At 43.7% G+C, this 21,536-nt stretch overlaps 1 protein-coding gene across 2 annotated transcripts; it reads right to left on the reverse strand.

Annotated features, from left to right (window-relative positions):
* Nucleotides 1-2,058: 2,058 nt before the first annotated feature.
* LOC147425542 (SET domain-containing protein) lies at nucleotides 2,059-6,302 on the reverse strand. Of its 2 annotated transcripts, none has more exons than XM_086500390.1 (4): nucleotides 4,984-6,302; nucleotides 4,791-4,900; nucleotides 4,429-4,543; nucleotides 2,059-4,346 (listed from the first exon to the last, which is right to left on the reverse strand). In XM_086500390.1, exons 1-4 carry the CDS (start codon nucleotides 6,236-6,238, stop codon nucleotides 3,286-3,288), a joined length of 2,541 nt encoding a protein of 846 aa, XP_086356516.1. In that variant the 5' UTR covers nucleotides 6,239-6,302; the 3' UTR covers nucleotides 2,059-3,285. The 2 variants fall into 2 exon arrangements, with proteins under 2 accessions (XP_086356516.1, XP_086356515.1); XM_086500389.1 differs by having other exon boundaries at nucleotides 2,059-4,349; nucleotides 4,984-6,294.
* Nucleotides 6,303-21,536: the final 15,234 nt, after the last annotated feature.

Here is a 21,536-nt window from a genome sequence, read left to right on the forward strand (position 1 = left end):
AAAAGAGTATCGTGACCTAATGAGCCATGTAATCATATGAGGAACATCACAAATTTTCTACCGATATGAGAAATCTAAAATAAAAAGTAAATCACGTAGATATTTAGCTGAAGAAAAAAAGAATAGTCGTCTCTAAAGCCTTGCCTTTGGCAAAAAGGCATCTCTAAACCCTTTGCCCTTTGGGTAAGCCAATCCTTAATTTTTTTTATCAAGAGCAAAAAAGGTACTCAATAGTATCAGATGCCTTCCAAAAATGGAAAAGATGAAGACTTGTCAGGGTTTAAAGCCTGATATCACATCATGAGATATCATTCTTTCATGTCTTTAAAACCAATGCATCATGAGATGTCCCTCTATCTACATAAGCCAGTAAAAAAATATGTCAAAGTTTGATAAATTAGAACTAATTTTAGGCTGGTTACAGACCGCGTGCCCAAGCTTGGGCGCGCAGACGTGGAGGCTAGGCGGCGTTTGCTGATACGCAGGGCAGAAAGGGCAGAGGACAAGGTCTTGGACAGGCGATACCCCCTGCCCAAGCTCGGGCGGGGGTTGAGCTTTTGCCAGGTCAGCCAAAATCAGGCGACGAACCAATGTGATGGACGCAGCTGCTGAAAATGATTTTGCTTTATGATAAAATAATGTAGCCAGTGTGTAATGCATGCCCGCCCATCATCAAAAGTGACGGGCACCCGCATTGGCAGTGTGTATCCAGCCTTAGTCGGAAAAAGAGAAGGCGCCATTTAGGCAGGCCAAAAACTCTTCTGTCCTTAGCCAGTCGTCGTAGCTACTTGCGACAGATGCCAACCCTTGCCTGCTCTCTCTTCTCTCATCCCCTTCCTATCACGAAGTTTCCTCCCTCCTCTCCGCGTAAAATGAGAGCTGTGGCTTTCTTTCGCATTGCCTGACAAGCCGCAACCACTTGCCCGCCAATTGACCCCATCACGATTGCCTTTCTCTTTATCTTTCCTTGCCATTCCCCGTTTCCATAAAGCATCTCCGTGAGATTCCCCTTAAAACAAAAATGGGTCCTCGCCATCCATTCCCTTCCCTGCGGGCCTATTCATTATTGCTAGTTCCTTATATCTTGAACCAAAATTAAAAGAGTAGACATTGTTGACACATACCTCACATATTTTGTTTGCTTTTTACAGAACATGTTATGTTGTATATATCCTTCTTTAAGATTTAATTTGAGTTCTCTCTTTTCAATAATGGATATTTTTCATGTAATAAAGAAAGCTTTTTTTTTTTTGACGCTGTAATTGTCCATTGTATTTTCCCTTCAAAATTTATGGCTTGGTCCTTCACAAAATATATTTGTACAGTTTTACACTCACTCTCACTCTCATGAATTTTAATCTCTTGCCTTATGCCCCGTTCCTTCAAGATGCAACCATAAGTGAACAGTCCAAAGGTTCCTTGGCCAGTACTTGCTAAGCACCTCCTCCTGTAAGTGTTGTCTAGAGGTTTGTGATTGCACTCAATGAAAACGTCGATATTCCCTGCCTGTCCGGTGTTGAGCAAATACGGCGATCATTGCATTACCAGAGAACACATTCCGAACAAGAAGATCTTCTTTGTGAGAATGGCACTGTTGGCATATATATCACCCAATGCAATACCAAGCACAAGCTTGTTTGTGACCATCATCTAATGAACACAAGCCCTGACTAACAATCTCTACAGAATGTACTTTCCTTTAACATTACAAGCATAGTATATTTGTATCTGCTAGTCTAGTCTGCATATATGGCATACCTGCGAACCAAAGCACTATGAAGGAGAAGGGCCAAAACCAGACCCATATCATCAATGTCAAGGAATCTGCAATGACGCGATCTCATGGAGACATGCAGTGCAAGAGAAATCAGCGCGGCATTTCCTTTCACAGCCATCTGAGGGATTATTAGACCTTCCCCACAAGTTGCTCGGTCCAGTAATTTTAAGAGCCTAATTGCTGGAAGCCAGTGGCAGCAGAGCCGCAGGGTGAGAGTGTGGTTACACGCAACCTTCTGTGAACAATCGGTCAAGTCTATGGGCTCAAAATGGGTGAATGGCATGAGCAATTAGCGTTGGTACTGAAGATGCCAGAAGAGTATTCTGTGCATACACCACAGAAGCCGGAAGAGTATTCTGTGAATGGCATACACCACAGAATGCCGGAAGAGAATTCTGTGAATGGCATGAGCAATTAGCGTTGGTGGTGACGATGCCGAAAGAGTTTTCTGTGCTTACACCATTCCGCACTTCTGACACTGAACAGAGGCAGGAAACAGGTGGACGCCATAAAAGAGACCATGCAGCAAGGTGCCAACATAATCAGTGGCATTCGGAGCTAGCCGTTGCCCAGTTCTGCGCACTGTGCAGATGTAAAGCCAGCCAACATCTCCAGGTTCCCACACTTGACGTACGTGTCAACAACGGCACTACCAACAAAGGTCTCAAATTTGCACTGTGTGATTTGAGAATACACCTATCCCCCATTTTCCAAGTATTTTCAGATAGTGCAAATTTTCAAGAGGCTAAGAATGCGATCTTGTCAAACATTTTTTGATGTTTTTCCATCTCAGAAAACACCAACTAAACTTCCATAGTCAGCAGTGGACTTAGCATGTTGTTCCACACTGAAGATTGCAGATCACATGCAGAGCATCAAAAGCCTTACATGCATAGTTCACATGCCCAAACTTCCTGGCTGGCTCTTGACCAACTCTCCCCTCTGTGGGCTCAAAGCAGCTCATTGAGCATGCTTTTCTCCGTCAGCCCAACTATTCTATAATCCTTTCCCCTTCACCTTCTTCCTGGCATTGCTTGCATCATAGAACTGGCGGCAGGCAAGCACCCATGCAGTTGGTTTGCAGATGATGACAACTTGGTCGTGCAACGTTTTGCTAACATATGTCTTGGGCTCACAGCAGCTCATTGAGCATGCTTTTCTCTGTCAAGCCAACTACTCTATAATCCTTTCCCCTTTGACACTTTCTTCCTGGAATATCCCTCATTTGCTTGCATCATAGAACTGGCGGCAGGCAAGCGCCCATGAAGTTGCTTTGCAGATGATGGCAACTTGGTGGTGCAACGTTTTGCTAACAAATGTCTTGGAGCCGAGTGTAGCCTGAACATCTGAAGATGCCTACAAGGTACTCTGCGAGCAACACGGAGCTGCTCTTTTATAATGCTCTTTGGAGGGTTTTTCCATTCCAATGACTCTGAGCCAAAACAGACCGGAGCTTCCACAGTTCACATCGTGTTCCACCGTGATGTTCCATATGCTTGCTCTGCATTTTAGTCATTAGCTTCAATGGAAATGGATGACATGGCTGACCCTTTGCAGAAAGAAACGCTAAGAAAACTTTGCATAGCTTCAATGAGCTCATCACAAGACCCATGTAAAATATTTATCAATCTGACGCTTTGTCGTAAAGAGCAGAGAGCACAGATCAAAGCCTCTCCTCTGTAGCAAAGCCACTCATCTTTGCTCTCAAACAAGCCTGCCCGCTTTTCTACGATACCAATACGAACCTCACTGATGTTCAAAGGGTTCTCAACATGTGAAAGAAATGGAGAGGTACTCCGAAGGAAAGGCCACAGAGTTGCAGCGCTGAACCATAAAAGCTGACTGGTTGAATGGCAATTCTGAAGGCCTTCACATACACTAAGGAGATCCTTCAACTTGAATATGAAATTGTCGTCTGGGAGGCAGATAATGCGCTTCAATTCACTGATGCACATTGAAAGAAGACTTTGCATCTCTGACATGCTGTCAATGTGAAAGTAGCTGTCGAGCTTTGAAACAAGGTTTATGCAACCTTCCCAATTCTGCAACCAAAATCGGGCAGAAATGGCCATGAGTCCAGGCTCTCCAAGATCACACAGCCTCTGAATCATGATCGCTTGAACCAATGAATATGCAGCTGACGCAATACAGCACTCAACTCCCCTTCTTTCAGAAACTCTATTTGACATTGTGGCAGCACTAGTAGTGGAGAGACCTTCATCACTTGAATTACTGAATCCAATGGCAATAAGTTTGTATGATGATGATAATATCATGTAGATGTTCAGGCATAAATGATGCATCAGATGCATCTTCCAGTGCCGACTGTGTCTCATAGAAGCCTCAAGACATTGCTGCTCACCAGAGTATAGGCTTTCTTGCAAGGGCCAAAATTGTGGGCTTTCAACATTGAAATGACTCTTACATGCATGATGCACAAGTTTTAACATGGCACCCTCGAGGATTTCACAGCACAACAAGGGATTGTCATTTTCTAGAAGCTCTCTGAAACCATGCTGGGCCTCTTCACTTAACCATTCTTCTAAAATGGAAATTTCAGACTGGTTCCCTCCTATCATGATCAAAAGCAAGTTAGCAGCTGATCCCACTCAAAAACACATGCAAGTCAGCTACGGAAGGTGGAATATTACCATAAAAGCCTAGGTTTTGGAGAATACCATCCACACCTTCTGTGGACGTCATTTCACATCTCTCACAAGTGCAATGAAACCGGTACTTCAACCACAGCTCCTGCCTCCTCTTGTCCTGTTGAGAATGTAGGTATAAACTGGCTGCTAGAGAAGGTTTTTAGAGAAAAGCTTTGAACAATCCCTACCACTCTCTGACTACGCCCACAATTTTGCTCATAAACACAGAACAATTGTGGGCAGGGTAATTAGTAGGCCCACAAGTGTTCCAGGCTTATTCACAAGAGCCAAATTTGTACCACGTTCCCCGTGTACAGTCATGTATGTGCCTATAAGTTGAGCCTGACAAAAGCAATAAATTGTACCTTGGGCTGGAGCAAATCAACATAAGATATGCACACTGGTTCTGAACTCTTGATGTTTCTGATGGCGCGTAGCCGAACATGCGGGCTGTAATGTTGAAGGCAGTGTGGGCCTAGCATAATGTGCAAGTCTGAATCAGGCATAACGAAAATTAAGTGACATAAGAGAAATTCAGTAAAGCAAGAACTTTCTTACCTCGGTCATCAGCCCTGTCAGACCAAGGGAAGGCAGGTCTCAATCCCCAGGTATCCTCCAAACCCACGACGTCCATATCGGGATCAAGAGAAGCCTTGTCAGCAGATTCCGTAGACACATTAACTTGACGGGCTAACACGAAGCTGAAAAATGCATTAGGCCTGCAACTGTGGTTTATCCAAGAAAGTAAAGGACCATAAACTGCAGTGCCAAGGTCAGTGGATTGCACATTCAAATGGCCATCTGCAGGTGATAAGTCCATGTGAATTCGCACTCCGTTCGTGAAAACCTGGCAAAGGACCTCTTGAACAAGTAGCACTTCGTCATCTTGGACCAAAAATGGCACTTTGTTAATGATCATTTGCTCCTTTGTATGACAATGTGCAGATGCACTTGTGAGAAGCTGCTCACTTTCTGCCCAGATTTCATTTGTCTTTTGTAAAGCTTCTACCTGCTCCTTTCCATGGTTTTTTGGATGACTGCCCCCTTCCGGGCATTCAGGCACATGGGGAAATACAGCTTCACTTGTCTTTCTCTGTGTCATGTACACTTCTTGCCCTTCTGCATCCCCACGCCAGTCATTCACGTGCACCGCTGGATCATGTTCAGTGTGTATGGGAATTTGGCATACATGTGCAACTGTCGGTGTGGTGTATCGAACATGGCACATCAGCCTAGCTGCTTCTCCAAGCTCTCTCGCAAGGCATTGCTGTTCCTCATCCTCCACCTCATCCTCTTCACTTGAAGGAGAGATTAGCAGAAGGCTGGACCGATTGCTAAGCAGTCCACCCAATCGAGGTTCATGATTGACACCATGGGCGCATCGTGATGCTGCTAAGAAGGGGGTAATGTGGTTGAGAGAGTCGTATAGAGCAAGGAGACGCAAAGCAGTGCGAATATCGCAGGTACCCCCAAGAGAAGGGAGGCCAGAGGACGAAACAGGGGATAGGGAGGATCGGAGGAGGGCGAGAAGTTTGCATTCTGCAGAACGAGAGTGCAAGGGAAGGTCCAAGGTCCTGCAAGAAGGGGAGCAATAGAGGAGCGCACCTTGACAGGGACCAGGACAGGGGAAGTACGAGGTGCAGCAGGGGCGGAAGCAAGCGGCGCAATGGGAGGAGAGCAGGAGATCAGAGACCGCAGCCGCCCACGGCTCCACCTCCTCCACCAAGTCGTGGCCCTCTTCCACTTGGTAGCCCGACCTCAATCGCAAACCCACCATGGTGCACGCGGAGGTGGCGCCACGGTCGCGCTTCATATAAACGCCAACGGGGGGGGAGTCCTGTTGTAATGGCAGCCGACAGGTGAATACGTGACGTGAGACCACTTTTTACTGGCCGTTGCAGGCCGAGAAAAGCTGCCGCTCCTATCAGAACGCTTGCTTTCTGACCGGCTAGGTGTGCAATGTGCGCAATCGCTCAAAGGGTGCGCACATGAAGATTTACCAGCAAGGAATTCTCTGCAGCCGAAAATTTAGCGCACTGCCGCCAAGCCCTCTTTGCGCACACAATCTACTCATCTCCATGGAATACGCTCTCCCTCCCCTTCGCTTTTTGCGAGATTGGTGGGCCGCAGCGGCTAACTACGTCCCAAGCCCTACTTTGACGGGTTTGCCGCAGCGGGATGAAGATTCTTGCCACATTGTTCTCTCTTGCCGCTGCGGTTCAAGATGAGCTCCATGTGCGCACCTCTTCATGCTTGCTAGCCGCGCCTCCAGCTATGCCGAGCGGAGGCTGAAGCTCCCCTCTCCTATATCTCACACGGGCATGGGAGGAGATGGGATCTACGGTGGGATGATTGAAGACCGTAGATCCCGGGCTTCCGTGGACAATGTAAACTCGGGTACAATGTAAACTCTGGTACCCGAGTTTACTTTGCCCCCACCCCCCGAGATTGAACCCACAACCTAGGGTTTGAGGGCCATGTGGCCTATCCACCACGCCCGCGCACGTCACATGTGGAATGTATACGTTTTCATAGAGTTTTACGACGCGCGCCTAATGTCGGGACCCAAAAGTGATGGGAGCCTTTGATCCCATCTCCCATGCCCGTGTTAGATATAGCTGAGGTGGAGCTCCCTCTAAGGGCACGCCATGGTCGGAAACCATTTGCTGTGTGAAAAGCTCCCTTGTGCTAATCTTAGTAGTAAGATTAGGCCCCTGTCACATTGGAGCGGGCAAGGGCACGCCATGCTTAGGTGGTGGGAAACCATTTTCTGTGTGAAAAGTGGAACATGGCCTTGTGTGATTGTCAGAGGGGCGGCCTCAACCCCCCAGCCAACTTTTCAAGCTCTACAGTTTAACGCAAAAGAAGGAGGCATTGCCATCTACAATTGGCTGCCACAGATGCTCACATATTTGTGTATATCCGAATATGACACGACATGAGCGTCCACACTGAAAAAGCACAGTGGGGTGGTGCCCCAATGTGATAGGGGCCTAAGTCACAGGGCCATATCGCGAAGGAATCAAGGCTTGAAAGCACGAGGGCCATCCGATGCAATGGTGAATATTCAAAATGAAAATTAAACTCAAGATGGTACTCACCCCTCAACCCTCCGCAACTTGAACCTAAGACATCACCCTTGGGAGCCCGGTGCATCCACGCATCCATTTTACAATGGGGAATCCACTTGACGTTGTGAATGCGCACTTAATGTAAATTTGAGGAATGTATTAAATTCGGGCGTTCTAGGAAACATTTTGTAAATTCAGGTGCGAATCCAATGCTGCAATTTTGTTCGTAACACTGTCAGAGTGCGCAGATCTTCAGGGTTGACCGGGAAAGAGTTGAGCTTCTGGTTGTGAGAGAGTTGAGAGAGGAGAGAAGCAGAAACATAATAATTGTATATCGTGTAGCGAGAGATATTGGAGAGTTCGTATGAGAGCTTAAGTGCCGTTAGATGCTAATTTGCAAGAGATAACACAGATTTAGTAATTATTGTTAGATTAATAGGAGCACACAATGAGAAACAATGCAACAAATCTGACTTTGAATTTATGGAATTTGAAACAAATTGTATAGTCTAGTCGACCTATAATAATCACCAAGATGTTCAACAACTCTCGGGTAAGCCTTAAACATAAGCTCCCATCACTGATAGTCAATTTGAACCGCCACTTGACTTCCAATCAATCACAATCTTGGGGTCTTCTCGATGCATGTCCAGCTCTGATAGCCACATACACTTGAGCCCCTCAATGAATGTAGATTGTTGCTTACCTCACACATCGGTCACTATCCGTCTGTTGTTGTCGAGCTCACCCTTCCTTCCCCCAAGCCCTTGAATAGGTAAGTTCCCTTTGTCTACTCTTAATCCCAATCGCGAGGAAAACATTAGCAAATGACAATCCATGGTTCCCTCTTTAATGCTTTGTCTTCAACCTTCCTTCAATTCTCTTCACATCGCTTCCCTTGCACAAAATCCAGAGAGAGAGAGAGAGAGAGAGAGAGAGCACATCCAAGAAGAATAAACCCCCCTCTTCCTCTGCTTCTTCCTTCTCCCTTCCTCTGCTCGTGTTTCTTTTGGAAACTCTCCTAAAAACCAGCAGAGTACAAAAACGTTGATATCTCCCAATCTATGGAGAATTGACCATGTGTGTGGACGCAAAAATGTTCAAAACGGTTTTTGTAAATATTTTATAGAATATCACTTTTCGGGATTCCTCATGGAGTACATTTAGTCTCTCACCAACTTTCCTTTCTATCACTTAGGACATGGCCTCAAACTATCCAACTTGCCTTCCATGCTTTAAGAGGCATTTCTCATATAACCCTTTCTTGTAAGCATCAAATTCCTTCACTTGGAGTGCATACCTACCTTAACATTCTGACGTACATTCACCAATACACTTGCATGTCATCGTGTCACATTAGTGCACTTGCATGTCATCGTGTCACAATCAACATATACATACATCTTTTAACTTTGTTTCACATCATGGAATCGGAGTGACACGACAACATTACAAATAATCTAACCCTTGATTCCCTACCATCATGCCTGTGTCACTTAGAAAGGAGGTAGTACTATAGGGGAAGTGCAATCGAGTAGAGACGTTCATCATCATAAGGTGCATATACTAAGAGTATATTGTGTGAGCACTAGGGGTGGGTGGGTGGGTGGGTGGGTGTGTGTGTGGTGGTTTTGGGGGGGGGGGGGGGGAAGGGCTAGCTTTTGTGTCTGTTGATGTTTGAAACGCTTCAAAGATACCATGAAGAAGAGCCCATGTCACCAATGTGTCAAAAGATCCTTGAGTGAGAGAAACAGTTGCCACTACCTCACTATAGTTATCATAAAATCTAATATCTGACCAACCCAAATGATTTTCTCATATTAATTTGATCATTTAATGTGGGATAATAAACAGAAACAAGGGTTAGAATATAGACATGTGCTTATGGATATATCTCAACACGGGGCCAAGGTTAAAGGGGTCCAAATGAGAGATGGTCTTCGAAGAGCAAGGCTAGCTAATGTTTCTTAAGGACCTTAGGGTTAGCTTCATTAAAGACCTCCAAAGGTTAGTGTTAAAAGTCCTTTGACCTTAGGCAAGCTAGGGCTGTGCTTCAAGTGGGAACCTGGCCCAAGCTTGAGGCGCTTGTCATGCTTGCTGATGACTAAGGTGCTTGAGGTGCTTGTCATGCTTGCTGACTAAGGTGCTCCATGACTAAGGTGCTTGAGGGGCTTAAGGTGTTCCAAAAGTCAATCTAGATCCCTACTCATGGGGGGGTGAGTCCTTATTGTAGGGGCATGAGAGAGAACACGCACACCCTCACCCTCACACAAGGCAAGCCTTGTCTAAAGAAGCAACAATGACACATGTCAAGATCCTCTTCATGTTGCCCTCATAAGGTGCCTAAAGCCTAGGGTTGGCCTCTAAAGGGGTCCATTGACAATTTAGCTATTAAAATTAATTGTTTATGCACTTATCAAGTCCTCTCTCTCAAAGGTGAAATGGGGACACTTGTCCCAAGGCTAGCATGGTTGTTTGATATACACTATGCATGTGATTGGCTAGGCTTGTAGGTGTCCAATCAACTTCCAACATGAGCTACAAGGGGGAGGGGTCGACCAAAGCAAGCTGGGGGTGTGCTTGGGGGGTATACTCTCTCTCACACGTACTCAGAAGCTCATTCTCAATTGGGCAAAGTGCAAGAACTCCATCTCCTTCTCCAACCTTGTTGAGAAGTTGAGAGCCTACACCAACACTTTTGGCTATGGAATGAAAATCCAACCAAGAGCCATGCTTCAATGCTTAAGCTTGTCATCTTCTTCATCATCATTACTATGCTATTATGCTATGCTAAGCAAGAAGAGTGATGATAAGTGAGGAACTATATTCTTTCTCATATGAATGTTTCTTCTTCCTCTTCCCTACCCTCATTCCCCGCTATTTCTCTCCACCTTTGAAGGTGTTTGAGGCCTTGGGACTGAGATCAGGGATGGTTGATGCTTTTACAAAGTTTATGTTATGCTTGTGATGCATGAAGCTTTCCATCTTCAATGCATCACCTAGGTCACCCAAGGAACGCAAAGATTGTATTGTCCCAAGTCTCTCTTGATGGGATAATCTATAATACAAAGCCTATTGGAGGGGGGACCGGCTCCACATAAATTTGGTCCTCAACTGTTTGTAACTCTCTCTCTTGCAAAAGTAATGTTCATGCTAAGTTAATTAAGTATAATGGTTATGTTATTACTGCTAATTAAGTTGACCCTCTATGTTCTCAAAGTAGTCTCATGAAAATGTTTACTTTGATTCTCTTACTTCCGCTATTCTCAAAGTTCATGGGCCATTCCATTACATTGGTATCAGAGCTATTGGTTTCTGTTTTCTTGCTTAAGAAGAGAGGTCCTTAAGTTGTCCATGAAATATTGGACATGTTCATTGCAATAGGGCAAGTGGGGTAGGGATCTATTATCTTGGTTGAAAAGGAATTAGTTCGAAGTACACCGTTGGGAACTATAGTCTTAATAATGGAGTCTCTCGGGGCTTGCCTTTGGCTTAACCATTATTGAGCTACTAGCAAGCACAACAGGAACCATAATCAACCGAGAAATGGTAGACCCTCTCCACTAGTCTTTGCAATTAACAGTGTTTAAACCACGAGTGTGGCTGCTTGAGAACTAATTTTCAAAGATAAAAAAGAGTAGCGACTAAGGTTTTTGAGGGTACCAAAGCACAAAGTAATTTTATACATACGTTTAATTAGCATGGCTGACAATAACCAAGAAAGTAGAATGAATATTGACAACTTTGATTTTGCACGTGAAGATGCTAATGATGATGCCCCCATGTTTGTCAATTATCTTGTTACTAGGTTGCAACAAGCTATGGGCAACCCTGCTTTGCAAGCCAAAGTTACTCAACAACTTCGTGCTTATGGGATTTCCCTTCCTCTCCAAGAGGAGAGAGATCTTAGGAGGCCTCTTGATGAGACTCCCAAAATAAAACTCTCTTCCATAAGAGAGGCGGAATCCAAAGAATGAGAAAGAAGTGAATCAGTAAGTTCCTCTGAAGATGTGGCTCCATGAAGACGGCGGTCTATACGATCACCAACTCCTCCCAAGAGGAAACGGCCAACCCATAGTCCTTCTCCTCGTCACTCCGAACGGGAAGAGAGGAAACAAAGGAAGAAAAAGGCAAGGAAGAGGTCACCCTCTTCTCCTTCTTCTTCACCTTCCTCCTCTTCAGACGAAAGATACAGCTATTCTCTTAGAGAATACAAGAGGAGAGGACATCGCAAATCCTACTCTGCATGGCGAAGGTCCCAAAAGCATCTCTTTTCTTACCTATGATGGCACCTTTGGTGCTATCGACAAAGTATTGGCCTTCATCCAACAATTCGGTGCGGTCTTTAGAGATGAGGGCTTCACAGAGTCCTCCAAGCTACGTCATGTAGCTATGCACTTCCAGAAATTTGCTTGTCATTGGTGGGCTAGCCTTCGTGGCAACGGCGAAGCCCTAAAGACAGGGAAAACTCTTCGAGTTTTCATCATGAAGCAATTCCTTGCAAGCGATGCAAAGGACAAAGTGCTTATTGAATGGTGGAGTTTGAAGTTGCTCTCCAACGAGTCTATGTCCACAAATATGTGGACAAGTTTTGGGATTTACATCTCAAGGCTACCATCCTTCAAAAGATAGACTTCGCCGAGAAAAAGCAACAATTCTGTGTGAGATTACCTGAACAAATGGCCGTGCATGTCAACGCTCAACAGCCTAATTCTATCATCAAAGTAATCCACCACACTATGGTTGCTTTGCGAATCAATTTCCAACAAGGGGCTAAAAGGAATGCCAAGCCCATGGAAAACAAAGATCGAAATGATGCAAAGGGGAAGAACAATGCCCAAAACTCTTCCCAAGGCAATTCCAACAACAACAACAACAATTGGTCCAAGGAGAACGGAGTTTAGAAAGGTAAAAATAATCTCTGTCCTGAAGAGCAAGAAGCAATTTGTAAGGACCACAAATGTTTTAAGTGTGGGGAGCAAGGACATGGCTACCGTTCTTGCCCCAAAAGAAATTTCCGCAATGAGACTCCTAGAGCTTCCACGATCGAAGCTCCAAAAGAGGATGCTCATTGCAAAGGATCACCGCTCTCCTATGCTTGGGGAAAGGTAAGAAGGCATGATGCCTTCATCCTAGGGATTTAATATTTACGTAATTACCACAAAATTTGTGTGATCACAATGTCTTATAGACACATTTACATAATCACACTTAACATGACCACAAAAAAGCCGGTTTAGGGTAACTTGGAAACCCACCAAAAGCCCCTCGGGTTTTTAAGTTTTCCCTGCAGGCTCGCCGGGAAAACTAAGAAGCCTAGCGGGGCCGCAGAATTATATATATAGGGTCCCAATTGGGGCTGCTGGGTGTTTTTTCTTGAGCCATCTTTTGAGAGAGAGAGAGAGAGAGAGAGAGAGGGAGAGAGGGGGTCGTGTGGGAGCGTGCTCTACATCGCTGTGTGTGGCAGTAGCGGAGTACCTGACCACATGACCCGAGTATGTGTTGTGTGTGTGCGTATGCGTAGTGTGGTAGCATGCCTTTTGTCGTATTGCGGAGTCATAAGGTACCTTACCGCATAATGGGAGTGTGTACGTAAGCTATTCTACAAAACAGTGCTTATCACAGGGGGGGCATCACCTTGGTGACGCGGGGAAGATGGTGTCCTTGTGGTAAGAATTGGCTTACTGTCTGGGTACTACGTCGATAACACAGTGAATCTAGTATCCTTACGGTGAGTCAACTTCCCTTTCCATTTGCAAAAAAACATATGGGCATCGGTCAGTAACGCGGCTATATGATGTTCGTATGCACGCCATTATTTCTCCTTAGATTCGTGCGACACTCGATCATCGGTACTGCGGCTAATTGAGCATCGTTTGTTAGAAGCATCTATTTTTGCATAAATGTGGCATTTAGGATGTTAACCCGGCCATACAAACGCCATATAATTTGTATGTGCATGTGCTGGACGGTAACGCGACCATGAAGAGTACTTCGTATACAAATGTTTGAATTGCTTAATATTGTTGTTTTTAAGTGTTCTTATGAAAATATATACTAGCTAATCATATTCAAAAGAATGCTTTATTCATCAATCATCATCCCTATTTTAAACACTACATTTACATAAATTCTATGTAAGAAAGTATATGTACACAGTTTGCATGGTAAATACTCATTTTTATCTTTTTAAAAAGCAAGACATTCTTTGCAATTTCCTAGCCCTGTCTGTATACTTTCAATTTTTTAAATGAGCTAAAATAGAAGTGACAATATGTACATCATGATGCATGTATCTTCCAAGAGGCTTTATTTTTTGAGCGAATCGAATTTTTTTGAATTGTGTTGGATTAAATTACATGTTCTGTTAGATCTGGACAATTTTATTAGGAGTGACTTATTTTTATTGAATTTTACACTAATAAACATACCATTTTAAAGTCAAATTGATTATTAATCTGAATAAATATATTCTTGCACATTTTTTTGAAGTCTTTAGAATTGTTTTGGATTAAATTACATGTTCTGTTAGATCTGGATAATTTTATTAGGAGTGCTTATTTTTATTGAATTTTACACAAGTCAAACTGATTATTAGTCTGAATAAATATAATCATGCACAATTTTTTGAATTCTTTAAGTCAGTGTATGCTATGTTTGAACTAGTGTAAAAGTGCATGTTCAAAAATATAAGTTAAAAATTCTTGGATGAAATGTAAAATGCTATTGTGCATTAGATTTTTAACATGTATTTTTTGATCTGAATGAAGTTCTTATAAACTACTTGTTTGCTCTACAATTCACGTGTAAACATTGCATTTTAAAGTGAAAAATATTTTCAATGTTTATCTATATATTCGTGCACATTTCTTAAAGTCTTCAGGTCATGGTTATGGTTTGTCTCATCTAGTGTGAGAGAGTTAGTGCAGATGTGCAGCCATGAATGTGTATTTGATATGTTGTTTTTTATTGTCCAATGCTAAAATTACGCCGGATCAAAAGAAAATTATTATACGTGCCATTCGAAAAGAATGTATTTCGGCAATATCATCATGTGATGGTCGCATACAACAGATTAGTGAAAGCGACGTCTTCATCAAAGACCTCACTAGCGCTATATGGGAGAACACAGAACAAAGACTGCCAGGTGAAGGCCAATATGAGTTGCTGATTCCAGCAAGGATTTGAGAATTTGACCACCACCACAAGGTTAGGACAGTATTGGGTGAAGTGTGCGAGTGGGAGCGTGTGTGTGTGTGCAGCAATGGAGAAGAGAGAAGAAGAGGAGACCTTGTGTTGCAGGGGCTGAAACTCACTCTCTACATGTGAGCCCCCTTATTCTATTATATACATAATGAATAAGTATAGTGGGCGGGCACCTGGCCTAACCGGCCACATGGGGCTTTACCCCAACAACCTCCCACGTAAAGGCCAATGTGGCCGTGAGAGAGAAAAGAAAACCGTACAAAACCTCTGACAAGACCAAGCACAAGTCGATCAAGTGACAATAGCCAAAGCCTGGCTAACTCATACACCAAGTACTGTCAAACTACAACATAAGTTGGCATAAGCTATCTAAGAGAAGTATCAGCAAATATGGCGATCAATGTAACGAAACATGCCAATCTGACCATCTCAGTCAAATCTGGCTCAGAACTCCACTCATGGAAATCACCCTGACACCCGAACTCCAATCCGTGGAATCCATCCTCGTGTCCATCGCATGTCACATGCACACCAAGAGCATCTATCTGTCCTGAACCCTGTGTGGTAAGAGCAATGTCTAGCTCTAACTCACATACATCAGCCTCTGGCCTAAGCATATCCATGAATGACTGAATCACGGCTGAATCCTCAGCACTCAAGCCATCCATATCTGTTATCGTATCCACGAATGACATGCCCTGTTGCACAACTATCCGCACAACTGGCTCAACATGCTAACAAACTAGAGCATCATGCAACCTATCCGCAAAGGAGACATGCCTCATCTCTCTGCACGGCTACGTACTCACGAAAACTGTGCCGTCTCGCACATGACGTACTCGCATCGCATGAATCATGCCAACACTAGCACCTCTAGCTATGACTAGCTGTCCACGATGCAATCGAAAACTGTACTCATCCAACACTACCTGGCATCCACTATCTCGTAAGTGACTCACAGAGATCAAGCTCTGTGTCAAACCTGGCACATGGTGTACATCTCGCAACACATATGATGCACCACTCGGCAACGATAGTCTGACATCTCCTGCACCAACTATGTCATGCACTGAACCATCAGCTAGACACACATGTCCAAGCATACCACTAGCATATGTGCTAAACCACTCACGACTCGGTGTGATGTGAAACCTAGCACTCACATCTAGTTTCCAATGCGAAGGTAATGTTTCGTCAAAAACTGACATAAGAAAGTCAAGAGTAAATATGCAAGCAAAGTCAACATCTCCGTCATGCGTAGCCACATACGCTACATCTGCTCCCACATCATCCAAAGTGATAGCATCCCTCTTGTGCTGTCTCATGTGTTCTCTCATCCGTCGAAAAAAACGCCTACGTACATGCCCTATATGACCACAATGCCAACACACAACATCTCTATGTCTACAAGATCGTCCTTTGACCGTAGACATCTCTCTAGACTCATTTGTGCCAAAAGCATTGCACAATCTTTTCCATAACTCTCTAGTTGTACATGAATCCAAACCAATGCGATAGACAGACTCACCAAGGTGTAACATGATCGTCGAACGTGCAAGCTCCTCCAAGTCCTCCCACTCATCGTCAGTCATAGACTCTGGCCTAGCATACATGCCCTGTAGTGGCAACATTTGGCCCAACTGAGTCAATGCATCATGCATACTTGCTTTCTAATGCTCAAAGTTTGAACCATCAAACTTTGTATGGAAAAGCACAAACCATGACAGTGATGTACATGCCAAATCCATGGCGATAACCTGTGACAAGACCAAGCACAAGTCGATCAACTGACAATAGCTTGACAACAGCCAAAGCCTGGCTAACTCATACACCAAGTACTGTCAAAATACAACATAAGCTGGCATAAGCTATCTAAGAGAAGCATCAGCAAATATGGCGATCAATGTAACGAAACAAGTGAGCAAAACTGCTCAAATGATGCCAAAACACCCGCTCTAATCCAAGAGCACTATGTGGTAATCGATGAAACTATCATCAACAATCTCCCTCCTGAAGACATTACCACATGTATGTCAAATGACATAATCCGGTGAGCAAACACTCTCACAATGCGATGCCAAAACACTATGGCAAAGCAACCACTGAGTGCCAAATGCAATCAAAACATGATTGCAAACCATGCGTATAAACAAATAAACTAGCAAGAAAAATCCGGCAGAGTTTCGGCAGTATTTGGCTATCTAACCATAATAACCATACATGCCATAAACATGCTCAAAACCATGAGCAAATCATGTGCAAAATCTGCACTCAAGTATACATGAGCTACCCCAAAGTCTCAACTCCTTAAACTTGGAAAACAATCCTGTAATCCGAAACACAAAGTGCATCAACCGCACTCTACAAGCGAAGCATATACTAGCATAAACTTGGATACAAACCAACCAAAATGTGACACAAATTGATGCTCAAAATAGCTGAAAATCAACCCACATATGCCATTGCAAGGCGAAGTATACCATCCGCCGAAAAACGCACATCATGTGCATCCACATGGCAATATAAACGAGCATCAAGCATGTACCAAATGTGTATCAAAGAGCATCCAAATGAGCTGAAAATTCAGCTCACAATCATGCCAAAAATGCTTGCAAAACTCTCTGCAAATCTATGCACCACACTTTTTGAAATCTGCTCAATCGCAGAAGTCAATGCACATAACCTATGATGAAACCACTCTCGAACCTGAGAGTCCACAAGAATGCATACATCCACAAAGCGTTCTCAATGTGTGCGCATAAATGTGTTGAAAATATCAACCCCCAATCTCTTCACTGAGTGCAAAACATCAATGCGCAAAACAAGAGAATGACAAAACTCAATCAGAGCTCTCCGAATGTAGCAAATCACCACAATATGCATACATAATCTTCAACTTTTTGAATACCCTGCAGCCTGTTAGCCCATATCTTCCAAACCGCTCAGAATTTGCAGAAACTTCCTTCTGCAAAGTTGTAGACCACACAAAAACGATTGGGTACATGGGAATGGACCTGAAATATGTTGTTTTTACAGGTCAAAACAGATCTGTAAAAATCTGTACCTGTGTACCCTAGACGTGTAGGTAGTCTGAGTGACGTATCTCAAAATTGGTGAAGATTTTGAGAAAACTTTCTTCTGCAAAGTTGAAGAGGACAAAAAACCGGTCACAAACAGAGGGAATCGGCTTGAATAAAAACGTTTTGGTAGGCCAAAATAGATCTGCAAAAATGTGTTGCAGTTTTTATTGCTTCTCTGCCTGCTTCCCCTCTGAGCTCCAATGGTGCTCCCAATCCTTGAGCTCTGATACCAGTTGAAGTGCACGAACGGGAGCATGTGTGTATGTGTAGCAATGGAGAAGAGAGGAGAAGAGGAGACCTTGTGTTTGCAGGGGCTGAAACTCACTCTCTACATGTGAGCCCCCTTATTCTATTATGTATATAATGAATAAGTATAGTGGGGGACACCTTGCCTAACCGGCCACATGGGGCTTTACCCCACATTGAGCAACATGAAAGTCTATTGCAGAGACTTAAAGGAAGATATCCCTCCTGCTTGCGATATGACAAAATTAGAGCTCTGGGACAAATCATGGGAGGAACATAAGGTCAAGATGAAGCGTGTGAAAGCTCAGGACCAAGCCTACTTACCCAAGAGATTGAAGATGGCCCAAGATGTGCAAGCAACTGTGGGTGGCCGATCAGATGCCAATAGCACTGACACAATCATGCGCATGGCTTTGAATGCCAAGTGCGTGCATCTAATTGGCATTCCCTATGAGGCCTTGGTAGAAGGTACATGGATTGGAGAAAGCTCTTTTTGTGTGTGCATATTGTACACCATCAAAGGAATCTCTTTCTTTTCAGACCACATTACATACGTGGGAAAATGCTACAAGGGAGGGAGTGAGGAAAAAATTGACAGCTTCCAGACAGAGCAAGGAATGCAAATGCTTCACCCCTCCATTCTAAGATGCATTGGCTTTACGAGCGAAGCCCCTTGGATCACAATATTTCCAGACTACAATGGGGGCACCTTGGGGGACATGATGTGCCGCTTGCCGTTCGTCAATGGAGCGTTCAGATGACACATGCATAGGCTACAACACAACTAGAGATCATTGCCACCAGCAAATCAACACTTGCCAAAGATAGAGACAATGTGGATCAAACCAGTGATTGAGCAGATGCCAATAATCTGTCACGCCTTAATTGATGGCGTTGTGGCTGCTCACTCGGCTGGTATAGTGCACAGTGAACTACACCCGTTCAACATAATGTTGGACTTTACTCGCGCAAATAGACCCCCCGTTGGCATCATTGACTGGGAAATGATGCTCAGAATGCCGGCTAAGCGCGTATCAATTAATTATCTGCATCCAAGCGGACAATCAGACCCTGTAGTTTTGGAAGCACAGAAAGCAGGGGAAGTAGAAATTACAAAGTGATCGTGGATTTCTCTAGAACTATACGATCCACGGTGCACAGATGCGTACACAAAATTGAGCAATATTTATGCATTGGGTTACCTATTTGACATGCTGATAGATTTTTGGAGTGCACCGGGGAAAGTTTATTTTCCTGAAGAAGTATTTTACCACCCCGACCAAGATGTTATCGGGGCCATTCAAATTAAAGTAGACTGCTAGATGAAGTTACCATTCGATAAGCACTTTGTCCTTTGCATCGCTTGCAAGAAATTGCTTCATGATGGAGATTCATTGACTTTTCCATGTATTTGGGGCTTTGCCGTTGCCACGAAGGCTAGCCCACCATTGACGAGCAAATTTCTAGCAGTGCATAGCTACATGGTGTAGCTTGGAGGACTTTGTGAAGCCCTTGTCTCCAAAGGCCGAATCGAATTGTTGGATGAAGGCCAATACTTTATCGCTAGCACCAAAGGTGCCATCACAAGTGAGAAAAGAGATACTCTTCCTCCCTCTTTGAATTTTTTGAGCTTTTGAGACCTTATCTATATGCAGGGTAAGATTTGCGATGTCCTCTCCTCTTGTACTCTCTAAGAGAATAGCTGTTGCTTTCATCGGAAGAGGAGCAAGGTGAAGAAGAAGGAGAAGGGGTGACCACTTTCTTGCCTTTTTCTTCCTTTATTTCCTCTCTTCCCTGTTAGAGTGACAAGGAGAAGGACTATGGATTGAACGTTTCCTCTTGGGAGGAGTTGGAAATCATCTAGACCGCCATCTTCATGGAGCCACATCTTCAAAGGACCTTAGTGATTCACTTCTTTCTCGTTCTTTGGATTCCTCCTCTCTTATGGGAGACAGTCTTCATCAAGAGGCCTCCTAAGATCTCTCTCCTCTTGGAAAGGAAAGGAAATCCCATAAGAACGAAGTTGTTGGGTAACTTCGACTTGCAAAGCAGGGTTGCCCATAGCTTGTTGCAACCTAGTAACAAGATAATTGACAAACATGGGGACATCATCATTAGCACCTTCATGTGCAAAATCAAAGTTGTCAATATTCATTCTACTCTCTTGGTTATTGTCATCCATGCTAATTAAACTCATGTATAAAATTAATTTGTGCTTTGGTACCCTCAAAAACCTTAGTCGCTACTCTTCTTTACCTTTGAAAATTAGTTCTCAAGCAGCCACCCATGGTTTAGACACTGTTGATTTTGCAAAGATTGGTGGAGAGGGTCTAACATTGCTCGGTTGATTATGGTTCCTATTGAGCTTGCTAGTAGCTCAATAATGGTTAAGACAAAGGCAAGCCCCGAGAGACTTTATTATTAAGACTATAGTTCCCAATGGTGTACCTTGAACTAAGTCCTGTTCAACCAAGATAATAGATCCCTGTCCCACTTACCCTATTGCAATGAACATGTCCAATCTTTCATGGACAACTTAAGGATTTCTCTTCTTAAGCAAGAAAAGAGAAACCAAGAGCTCTGATACTAATGTAATGGAAATGGCCTATGGACTTTGAGAATGACGGAATTAAGGGATTTATAGTGAGCATTTTTTTGAGACTACTTCGAGAACATAGAGGGAAAACTTAATTAGCGGTAGAAACATAACCATTATAATTAATTAACTTGCCATGAACAATACTTTTACAAGAGAGAGAATTAGAGAACATGACAACTGTTGAGGACCGGATTATGTGGAGCCGCCGGTCCCCCTCCAATAAGCTTTTGTATTATAGATTCTCCCATAAAGAGAGATTTGGTACAATATACAATATTTGTGTTCCTTGTGACCTAGGTGATGCAATGAAGATGGAAAGATTCATGCATCACAAGCATACCATAAACTTTATAAAAGCATTAACCATCCCTTGCCTCATTCTCAAGGCCTCAAACACCTTCGAAGGTGGAGAGAGCTGGCAAGCCGGAATGAGGGTAGGGAACATGAAGAAGAAGTAACATACGGGAAAGAGACAGTTCCTCACTTATCATCACTCTTCTTGCATGTCATAAAATAATAGCATAATAATAATGATGATGAAGAAGATGTCAAGCTTAATCATTGAAGCATGGCTCTTGGTTGGATTTGCATTCCATAGCCAAGAGTGTTGGTGTAGGTTCTCAACTTCTCAACAAGCTTGGAGAAGGAGATGAGTTCTTACACTTGGCACTTCACACAATGCGAGTGTGTGGGAGAGAGTATAGATTGCAAGAAAGCCCTCTCCTTTCTTGAGTTGACCCCCTCTTCTAGCTCATGCATGAATCTCATTGGCTCTCTCAAGCCTAGCCAATCACAAGCCTGGGTCAAGTCAAGCAGTAGAGGTAGTCTTTGGACAAGTGACCTCATTTCCCCTTTGAGAGAGAGGGTTGATAAATGCCTAATCAATTAATCTAATTAGCTAAATCCTCA

Source organism: Adiantum capillus-veneris, chromosome 25 (assembly GCF_014529385.1).
Source record: "Adiantum capillus-veneris isolate H3 chromosome 25, ASM1452938v2, whole genome shotgun sequence".
NCBI classification, from domain to species: domain Eukaryota; kingdom Viridiplantae; phylum Streptophyta; class Polypodiopsida; order Polypodiales; family Pteridaceae; genus Adiantum; species Adiantum capillus-veneris.